An 11,680-nucleotide genomic window follows, 5' to 3' on the forward strand; every position below is an offset into this window, starting at 1 on the left:
TTGCACATAATGGCTGTGACCTAAGTTCACGCTATGACCTAAGGGTGCGCTATGATCTAAGCGCATGCAGCAATGTTGAAATGGTTTCAAGCATTATGTCATCAACAAACTGGTTTAACAAGTTTGTGGTCACATGACACACAATGTTCTCGAAAGGTGAATGGCCTAGTAAAAGAAAAGTTCTTTGTAGCAGTCATTCCAGTCTACAGAATCAGTTAAGATGGTAACAAGAAACAAGGTCATCATTGCTGGAGGTTCATTATAACTGGTGAGCTCATTCCTTCTGTGACACATGTTGCATGCAGCACGCTAAATTGAATAAAACTGATTGCACAATTGCGATATGACGACTGGCTATCGTGGCGTACTGGCTGAGTTCTCACACAAGAAGTTAAGCATAATTAAAGTGATGCTGCAATGAGTTGTTCTACTGGCTTAGTCTTGTCATTACCTTTCAAGCTTGTCCGTTCGCATTCCATCGTCAGCTTTTGGGCTTGTCTGTTCAAGTTTGTCATAATCCTCTGGGCTTGTCTATTCAAGTTTTGTCAGCTGTTATGCTTGTTTGTTCGAGTTAGTCATCATCTTTTGTTTAATTGTTATCAGGGGTGTAATAAACTTTCACCATTAGCACAGCTAACATGTGCCTTGACCTTGCATGAGGTCTTGCTATGTTTATTCTAAAGGATTATTTATGTGGGTAGTTTGAAAAGGTGGATACGATTGGACGCGGACATGGACACGGACATTTTCAAAAAGCACCTTTGCACCAAACATGGTACCTGATTGTGCCGCAATACTTTCTTAAGTGTACCAAAGCTCAAGTAAATTGAGGTACGCATTTGCATTTTATAATGGTTTTTTGTAAAGTGTGCAAAAAGAAAAATCTAAGCCCCCAGCCTCCTAAGCAAAGAAATTAAGCCAATTTTTGAAGGCTTATGTTTCAGGATTACGTTATGCAATCTTGCTCAAATTTGGTATGTGAGGTGCTGAGGGTGGAGGGCATTTGCAATTTAAAAATGATTCCAATTTGAGAAGGGAGCATGAAGCTATATATGCGTGAAAATCCCGTTTTGTTTCTTCCTGTAAATATACTCCATGGTGTGGCACGCCAGCTTTCTTGGCCACACGACACACTACCATTATGCTGTGAAGTAAATCAAGTAATCCATACAATAAACTGAATATCTTATGCATGTATTTTTAAACAGAATTTAAATTCTCCTTGTAAATAGTGATTTGAGATTTGAGGTCAAGTTAAGGCTGATTTCTGTTGCCAATATAAGACTCAGTGAGAATGTGTAAATGGCATAAAAAGTTGTTTATTAGTCATTATTCAATTTGGTACATATGCCATATAAGTGTATTCGTTAATACAGATGTTGCTAGAGTTGTGATGGATAAATGCTTAACTAAGAAGGACAATAAATTTGAGTTTCTGGATGATGTCGAGGAACCTGTCAAGACAAATGCTCAAAATGAACCTGAGTAAATTAAGTGTTGTGTATGAGTAATTTTGTGGATGAGACTGCAGAGTGAACTATTCTTTTTTACCTGCATTGATTAGTGTTACAGATTAAGACATACACATACATACCCTTCTGAATGACATATCTTCTTTCTCTTGCCCTATGCTTTTATGCCTATACGTGTATATTTATTAAGTTTGTTGTTTCTGATTTAGACAAAATATACATCAAACAGTAGTTTAAGACAAATGAATACACACATCTATTATTAATATTGTGGTCAGCTTCCGATTACATACACAGTAGAACTATATAATTATGCATAATTTATTGCAATCTTTATGTGCAGTGCAAAAAAGAGGAAAGGACTCCGTAGCTGGGTACCAAAACGTTTCAAGAAAGACGCCCATGCACTTCACATTATGGTATGCTAATGTGCTGTATTTATGCAATATTACATTGTAAGCAGTTTTGTAAGGCTAAGAAAATCAGCTTACCACTACAGTGTATTATTATCATGAAGAGCAAAATTGCAATATTCTTACATATGTACTGTATTTATTCATATAGACACCCCAGTTATAATCCACTTGTGAACCAGCTGAAGGATCTTGTTCCTTGTAACAGCTGCTGTTGACATCTTTGTGACAAGTCTAAGTGTACATAAATTGGGTAACATAGCATTAGTAGAGTGGCATAGTGCATAAATATGATCATTTTGTGCATTTTGTGAGAAAATCATCAAACTTAGCACATAGTTTGTGCTTCCAGTGGCATTCATTTATGTATATATATATCATACAGTACGGTAGTACTGTATAGTAGGGGTGACGAAGGTGTGGGCGTGGTCCACGAGAATAAATCTAGCCAAAATCATCTTCAGAAATCCTTCACGGCTATTTCACAGCATTTGTCAGGTATAAACAAAACAAATGTGTCTTTAGAATGACCTGAAACGTTTCTGATGAGGTACTACGAAATTAAAAAAAAAATTATTTTAGCGAATTTTCTACTGCCTCACTACCTCACTGCCTGCCTCACTGATGCGTTCAGTCAAGCGTAGCGGAAAACTGGCTACAGCTACAGCCTTGATTCTTTGGCAGAAACACTTCAAATTTTGTGGAGAAAAAACCTTTCACAAAATTAAATACCTATGATGTGTGTGCTACTGTCTTACTGTTTTATCTTTGATCCTTCTTTATCGTAGCCATCTCTCATGGGTATGGCTTCCATCAAAGCACACACACCATAGCGCCCCAACATATTGGAGTAAACGTGTAGCATAATTGTAGCAAGTACGTGATTTTAATGTTGGGATACACCTCGGGATATGTTGCTGCCTGTACAACATCGCCACTACACTCGTAAGGATTAGAGTGTGTTTGCTTTGGCTCAAAGGTGGTTTCTTTTCCGAGTTTAAAAACCGGTTGTATATGGCATCTCTCTATAGACTCTATGGGTAGCTTTCCCAGAGCACTTTTCAGGCGTACTACAACTGAAAAACACCGTAGTAGGCCTCATAGGCTCGCGTATCTCGTCGTCTAGAAAGTGGGTGTGATCCGTTCTTACGTGAACTAAAAGTAAGAGCAGCCCTGAGGTTTTGTTGAGAGAATTAGTGGAAAATAATACTGTAAACACACTATAAAACAGTTGAAAAGATGTGTTGTTTAAAGTGGTCTGTTAAAAATCCACATCCTTAGGAACGTTTAGCTGTGTATTTTGAGAATTGCAGGGGGGTGAATTACTAAATACAGTTATTGAATAAAAATTTACAAAAAAAGTACACAAACAAGTGCAAGAAAAAATTAGGAATTTTCCATATCAGTAGGGACTGCAGCAATAAAAAGCACTGAAACAAGCCACTGAGACAAAACACAACTGAATGATTGCATTTTAATTCCTACTTTAGCCTGCTATGATGTATGGTTAAAGTAGGGACTAAAATGCAATCATTCAGTTGTGTTTTGTCTCAGCGGCTTGTTTCAGTGCTTTTTATTGCTGCAGTCCCTACTGATATGGAAAATTCCTAATTTTTTCTTGCACTTGTATATATATATATAGTGCCATTGCATATTTGACCTTTGGTGACCTTTATGGCCGTTTTCATTTTTGTCTTCCCTCAGGCACTGTTGTACAGCATTAAAACATGGTTTCAAATTAAAGATCTTGTTCAAAGAAACAGCTTGGTTTTATCTGAAGTCAATCAGTAATTTCATTCCAAAAGATATGATCATTTGTATTAGCCATAAAACTTTAGAAAGCTAGCTTATCATTGGCAATTTACACCCCAAGAGCAGATAAATTCAAAGAATTTATGACTAATAAAAATTATCATAACTTTGGAGTGGTAATGAGCTACTGACTTCAATAAAAATCAAGTTGTTTTTTAGGTTGATATCTTAAATTTGGAACTATATTTTAACATGTAAAATAATGCCTTAGGGAGATAAAGACAAAAATGTCAAATTTTCAATACAAAAATAGTCATCATATATAGGTCAAATCTATGATGGCACTATATCAAAAAATGAATGTCATTTGGAGTACAATTGATCTGGAAAGTTTCATGCTTTTCTCACAAATGACACAACTTTCGTGCTGTGCCGCTCTACTATATAGCTATTTTGAAATATAAAATGTCATGGATGGCTGATCTTACAAGTGTAAAATATCCATGAATCACTGGTACCAACAGCAGATATAATAGTGTATTAATAATACTGTATATGTACAAATTTTCGAGGTATGTCATTTTCGCAGATCAACAGTTTTCAAGATTTCGCAGTTTTATTTTTGAGGATTACTTGTTATTCACCCAGAAAGTATAGTGTTAATTAACCCTGATAATTATTAATTTTTGAGAATGAAAATTTTGCGGAGAGCCAAGCAACCACAAAAATTAAAACCCTTGAAATTTGTACGTATACAGTATAAGCTAGCTAGCAATTCATGAGTATGGCTATGTGTCATGGAAAAGAATGTCATTCACAAAAATAGAAAACTTTCTCCCCAGCTATAGTTATATACAGTATCACATGCTTTAGTGTTATGCTTACGTTTATTTTGATAGGTTGAGAGTAAGCATATTGAGCTCCTAAATCATACACTTGCTACCGAACTTTTGGATGAAAAGTGGAAATTGTCACGTATATGGTATTGGTTCAGTACAGCAATCTATCTGGTCTTTCTTAGTTTCTTAACTGCCTTTGCCTTATCATCACCAACACCAAGGAGTGATGAGTGTAAGTTTACTGCATGAGTACATTTGAAAAATAATAATAGACAACCACCCAAAAAGTATTTAAATTATCAATAATACAACAACCTCGGATAATATGTGCATGAAATCTTTGGTGTTGACTCTACCTAGGTATGCTAGCCCATTAAATAGTTTTCTTGCCTCATCACTGTAGTGTTGTTTTAGTAACTAAAGCTAAAAAAGTACTTTTAGTAAGACAAATATGTATTAGTTAACTAAAACTGTAACTAAAAAGCAAATCAATATTATAATTAAAACTAAATCTATAACTAAAAAAAAAACAAAAGAACAACTAAATCTAAAGCTAAAATGAATTGAGAAAGTGATAAACTAAAACTATATTTTCTTATGCACAACTAAAACTAAACTGAAACTATAACTAGAACAAAAACAACAAAGACAATGTAACTATAACTAAATCTATAACTAAAATGAATTAAGGTGGCGCTGAACCGATTAAGGGCAGCCGCACAAAGTTAATTGTACAGCATGTTTGTGGTAATGCACGAACAAACGCGGAAACTCATAGACCACAGCGAAGCGTCTCAGTTGACTAACAGAACAAGCTCTGTCAGACCGCCCAGCTACTTTTGTTGACACAACTAACGTTATTCACGCTTTAAATCTATTAGCTTGTCACAACTCTGGTTAATTCACCGGCGAATGGCACCAGCTGCCATCGCGTGATTACTGTTATACGGACCGCGCCCTGATTAACCATACCGTCTCCTTTGTCGCTGAATAACTTCAAAATTATGCACCACAGACCATCAAAATTTGGTATAGGCATTGGGTAAGCGATACTCTACAATAGTACGCTTCGAATTTTTGTGATTCGGGTTTGATGGAGTTGTTAGCCAATGTTGTAGCCCACAGGTGTATGTTTTTACTACTTTCCATGTTGCTATCAGTGAAAGGGGAAGCGTAGAATTGTTCTACAAGGTGAGAAATGGTTGGAACCGAAGTGGCTTAGCGCTACGTTGTTCATTGGCCAAGTTATTTAAAAAATCGGGTTAAAACTTGAGAGTCTTATAGGTGAAAAATGAAGGCGTGTTATTTCATGAAACTTTGTATTCTAAACTACTAAAGTATCACAGGCTATCACAACAGCTTTTAAGGCGTAGGTTAAGTTGTACACTAGCGAAGTTTTGGGCCATCCTAAAATAGCTCATTAAGTGCGTGGGTTGAAACAAATTGTTTTGTGCGGCTGGACTTAATCGGTTCAGCGCCACCTTAAGAAGAAATAATAAACTAGCTATGACTATAACTAAAATTAAAACTCCTTACTAAAACAACACCATGTTGCTCAGACCACTGCACATATAAATTCACATATGTTTTACTGGTGGAACAAAATACAGAATGAAATTCTACTCCTATACGTAGCATCCAAACATCAATATAAGCTATAGTTTGTGACTAAATGGTGGTAAAACTATAACTAAAACTAAATCCATATCTTAAATAATTTACCAAGACTAAAACTAAAAGAATTGGGATGGTAACTAAAACTATACTTTTCTTATGTACAACTAAAGCTATATAACTAAAACCAAGAGTTCATAATATTGTATATTATAAACTCTTGCTAAAACTAAAAGGTTTTCATAAATTTTACTAAAACTATAACTATAACTAACACATTTTAAACTAAAACTATAACTAACACAACAAAGAAAACATAACTGTAACTAATCCATAACGAAAAGGAATTTAAAAAAGATTACTAAAACTAAAGTTATTGGCAAAACTGGCTATGACTTAACACGCATTCTGGTACTATTACCCAATCGCCCCGGTGCAGAAGTGCCGGGCACTCAAGTTGTCGCCAAAGCCTATACAGCATGAAGCCAGCCCTGCACCTTCTGCTCCGGGGTGATACATCAGATCACACTTCAACATTGATACCTATATAGCAGCTTACGGTACCTCACCTGCGTAGTACCACAAGTTACCTTAGGGTGATGATGGTTGACATCACGGGGAGGCGAGCACCATGCCCGCTTCTCACCACCCAACCACCCCCGAGCATCATGTAGCAGGCTGGCACTCGCCCCCCCATGGGGGGTACCTGTAACGAGAACACACGCAGCAAGGCACAGTTAACACTACACAATAGCAATACATAAAGTACATAACCCCAATTAGCGGTAGCTTAGCAAACGATAATTTGGGTTAGGGGCAACTGAGGGGACTGACAATAGCACACAAGCAATATAACGAGTGAACACGCATGCAGCCTGGTATAAGCCAGTCATGCGAACACACGGTTATTACGCGTGCAGCAACAGCATCATGATCCACGTACACACATGCAATAACATGCATGCAAATAACACGCATGCAAATAACACGCATGCAAATAACACGCATGCAAATAACACGCATGCAAATAACACGCATGCAATAATCACGCATGCAATCATGCAAATGACAACTGCAATCACACACGCACACATTGTAAGCCAGCGCAGAGGGGTAAAGCTGTGCAGAAGTCTGAATAAGTTTTGCACTACCTCGTCAGTTAAGATAGTATGTATGTAATATCGCTACTTGCACCCAAATTCCCCCAAAATCTCCCCAGTTGCCCCCAGCGTAGCTGCATGGAAAATACTATATTTGAACTAATGATTGAAGTAGTGACATTTGTGATGATACAATATAGTGCATGTGGAGCAATTTGTCAAGTACATTGTTAGGCAGCTTGACTGTCTGGTTCCCATGTTGGTTGACCAGAGGCATCTGTGCGAGACAACAGTTCATAAATCTTGGATGTTAATGATGGTTGCTGGTGGATGTAAGTGAGGTAGGCATTGCTGGACCATCGACCTAAATTTTTGATCAGCCATGCTGGAAGTCCAGCGGCTGCTGCCGTAGTAGCTGTGCCGATCCGGAAACTGTGAGAAGCAAATTGAGAGTCATTAAGCCCGGCTTGCTGGAGGAGTTGGCGAAGCGACTTAGTGACAGCTGCACGCGTCAGAGGACGGAATCTGCCAGCTTGGTAAACAGGGGCAGTAGGGGCCACATCGCCAGAAAGCTTACGATAACGATCAAAGGCATGCCATGGGCAAGTTGAAGAGTTGGTGTTAAAAATTTTAACTGTGCATCCGCGACGAAACGGATCTGTCTTGGACTGGTGTAGGGTGATGGTAATGTGATCGACAGAGAGCGTAACATCACACCAGCGGAGGTTAGTGTATTCACTCACCCTTAAAAAGCCATAAAAAGCCATGGTGAATGCAGCCCATAGCATTCGTTGCTCGTGGATGGTGTAGCGTGACTGACATAGTTGCTCTTTAAGGGTATGCATGATATTCACGGTGATAGGCAAGCGGGTACGCTGGTTGTCACCTTGCAGACGTCGAATACCTCTGCATACTAGCTGTAATAGATCGTCCACAGTAGGGTCTGACATACCTTGCTCTATGTGGAATAGGCGGATGGCTGCTAAGTAGACTTTGATGGTTTTATAAGACACAAGGTTGGATTCATGAGCACAGAAGTATTGAAGTGTCAGTGATGATGCTGGAACTGAGATAAGGGTGTACTGACTACAAAATGACTGAAACTTTGCTATTCCTGACTGATAGGTTCTTCTGGTAGATTCGGCAATACCATGATACCGGCATTGCAGGAGGCGATTGTGAAGGTTTGAGTTGGCCATGCAGGGATGCGGTCTGGGAGTAAGTTGGCTTCTGGGGCTAGTTTTCTAAAGTTCTCCATCTGAAAACGAGAGAGGGAGTCAGCTATGTTATTGCAAACACCGGGGACATGAATCACACATACATTAATGTTATAATTACTGGCACAAAAATACAGCAAGCGGACCAAAGCCATGAGATGGGGTGAACGAGTAGAGCCCCTGCTCCAGATATCAACAACAGCTTGATTATCACAGTGGAAGAGGATTTTTTGTCGGGACCAGAAGGAACCCCATGTGTGGACTGCTGCTACTATCGCAAATAATTCTTTCCATGTGATGTCCATCGTACCTTGTAGGGTTGACCAATGGGATTGGAGCCACCTACCATCCCAGTACGCTCCCCATCCATGCAGTCCAGAGGCGTCAGTGTAGAGATGTAGTGCTGGCGAAGGTATCCATCTCGTATTTAAAATAAGGCTTGTGCCTGACCATTCCGGTAAGAAATCTAGCCACCATTGCAAGTCCAGGTATGCTTCAGTTGTCAGGCTAATGCGGTGATGTAGGTGGGACACAGTGTTGCTGAGATCAATCATTCTGCGTAAGAAGATACGTCCAGCCGGGACCACCTTGCAGCAGAAGGATAACTTTCCTATAAGGGACAACAACTCACGCTGAGTGCATTTGTCCCGCTGTCTCATCCAACGTAGCTCATCCATTAAAGCATGTTTCCGATCATCTGAAATACTGGCTTCCATTGTGAGACTGTTTAGGAGGATGCCAAGGAAGGTTAATGAGGTAGTAGGACCTTCAACTTTGGACAGTTTAATCGGGGCGTTAATTTTTTCACACAATGTGAACATCGATTGTAAGTTTTGTGCACATACAGGTGAGGTTGCTGGCCCAGCAGTAAAGAAGTCGTCAAGGTAGTGCAGCAGGTGTTGCACACCGTATGAATGGTGCAAGATCCAGTGGATGGCTATTGAAAGCTGGTTAAAGAGATAAGGGGCAGATCTAAGGCCAAAAGGCAAGCAGGTGTCTATGAAGAATTGTTGTCGCCAGCAAATGCCTAATAGGTTCCAGTCCTCCGGTCTAACTGGTATTAGGCGAAAAGCATTCTTAAGATCGATCTTACTCATTAGTGCTCCTGGACCTAGGTTATTAAGAATTGCGTAAGCATCATCTATGGTGCAATAGGATAGTGAGTATAATTCTGGGTCAATAAAATCATTTATACTTTGTGCAAAAGGTGCTGAAAGGTGGTATATAATTCGCCAACTCCCATCATGTTTAGGCACAAGACCTAAACCCGAGGTGCGAAAATTGGGGAGGGGTGGTTGGTCAAAAGGACCGAGGACTCGTCCGGCTTCACACTCCTCTTTGAGCGTTGCATCAATGACTTCGGGCTGCTGGAAAGCAGACTCTAAATTTAAAGCTAGGTGCGTGAACTGGGGGCCTGTGTAGCCAATTGTACAGCCAAGTCTTAAGTTATCAATAAGTTGTCTGACGAAGACTTTGTCGGGATGGTTACTTAATTCACGTTCAAGGGTGAACGGTCGTAGTGGAGTCCACGGAAGTGGTTTAAAAATGGCAGAGCTGTCCTTTTGAAGGACAGCTCTTGCCCGAGTGGGGCCCGCCGCAGTTCTCACATCTGTGAGCAAATCTGCAGTTTGCACGGTGGCAGTATGACCTGTTGAAGTCACGGCATGTGTTGACAAGGAATGGGGTGGGGCGCTGTTGGAAGAAAGCGGGAGTGTGCTGCTGTGTGTTAGGAGGGGCTGGTTGTTGTCCTCCATGGGTATGTGAAGGAGAGGGACGAAAAGGACAGTGGTTGGGATAATGAGTGGTACTACCACAATGAGTGCATGGCCAGCGGTTTGGTTGAGCTGATGTACCAGGGAAGTGCTCAAGCCATAGGTCTATGTCGCGGACATCCCATCGCAACGATGGGTCGGTAGCAGCCTTGGTACGAAACTTTGCATCGTAACTAAGCCAGGCATGTAGGGGATGATTTGTGTTTGCGGAGGTAATAATTCGCTGATAAGCGATCAAGTATGGAGCACATGAGGGGTTAAAAGATATGCGGAAAGCTAGATACACATTCCACGCTTCCATCCATGCACCAAATGATGTTATTTTCTTGGTGTTTGCTGGGGGCTGAATGGAGACATTGTCTCCTGACTGGCTTAGCTGTAGTGTGAGAGTCTGGGACTGGGGCTCTGGTGCACCAAACATGGATTTGGGTAGAAGAGTGGTGAAGTCAATGTACTCACCTTTGGTTATCTTCTCTTGTATCCTGGTTGGGCAGGGTGGTAAAGAAGGTTGGGGGAGTGACAGGGTCTGATGGGGTGCCCTTGTTGAAGTAGAGTTGACAACTGGGGTAACGTGGGCTGGGGTGCGACTTGCTGCAACTTGCAGCGACACTGGATTGTTTGAGTGAACTGGAAGAGAGGCAGCTGACAGGCGGTCGTCCTCTATCGTTTCTGATTCATTACCAGCAGCATGCGTGTCACTAGTGCTTGCGGGCCGAGTGTCGTGGGTTGGTTGAAGGATACTGGTCAGTTGGTTAAGGAGTTGCTGTGGCAAAGCAGAGGTGACATTCCCTGGGCGGGATGGTGGATTTCCTCCTGAGTTATTAGCGGTGGTTATTTGGTGGGTATTGGTGGAGTCTTCTTGTGGGCCTTCCCCTTGTGAGCTGTTGGCGGCATCTGTTTGCAAGTGTGAATGCAGGCGATCGATCAGAGCAGCTTTATTTCCTAGAGTTTGTAACTTAAAGTGTTTCAGATGGGATTTTAGGGCAGCCACGGTTAGAGCATTCAATTGAGTTTTTGATGCACCGGCGAGGCTATAAGGCGTGGCGGGGCTAGTTTCCTCTGACGCGTTGCGGCGTGTTGCTGGCATGGCGGTAATTACTATGAGGAAGTTAGCAAATACACATCTTAATTACCAACAACACAAACAAAAACAAACATACGTGAATTCGGAGAGACGTGTAGAATTATCGAAATAGAAGCTTCACTGACGGAGTCTATGTTCAAGTACTTGCTCGGCATGTACCAGTGCAGGTGACAGCGATGACTTCAGTGGGAGCGAACAAGGGGTTGAATCATGTTTAGAACGACGTTACTGAAGTTCTCCAAATCCGAGATAGTCTCTTGGAAAGTTTTCTAAACAGAGAGAATGTCACACTGAGACGGCATGGTGGCTCACGAGAGACAATGTAGCACGTGATAGAATATCACACTGAGACAACGTGGCGGCTCACGAGAGACAGTGTAGCATGTGAAGATAACTCGCTAAGCTGTTTACCTATTT

At 40.8% G+C, this 11,680-nt stretch overlaps 2 protein-coding genes across 2 annotated transcripts; both read right to left on the minus strand.

Annotated features, from left to right (window-relative positions):
* Positions 1-7,420: 7,420 nt before the first annotated feature.
* LOC136242269 (integrase/recombinase xerD homolog) lies at positions 7,421-8,140 on the minus strand. The gene has a single exon (XM_066033682.1). It carries the CDS (start codon positions 8,138-8,140, stop codon positions 7,421-7,423), a length of 720 nt encoding a protein of 239 aa, XP_065889754.1.
* A 158-nt stretch (positions 8,141-8,298) lies between these two features.
* Positions 8,299-9,228, minus strand: LOC136242270 (uncharacterized). Its single transcript, XM_066033683.1, has one exon. It carries the CDS (start codon positions 9,226-9,228, stop codon positions 8,299-8,301), a length of 930 nt encoding a protein of 309 aa, XP_065889755.1.
* Positions 9,229-11,680: the final 2,452 nt, after the last annotated feature.

Source organism: Dysidea avara, chromosome 13 (assembly GCF_963678975.1).
Source record: "Dysidea avara chromosome 13, odDysAvar1.4, whole genome shotgun sequence".
Taxonomy (NCBI): domain Eukaryota; kingdom Metazoa; phylum Porifera; class Demospongiae; order Dictyoceratida; family Dysideidae; genus Dysidea; species Dysidea avara.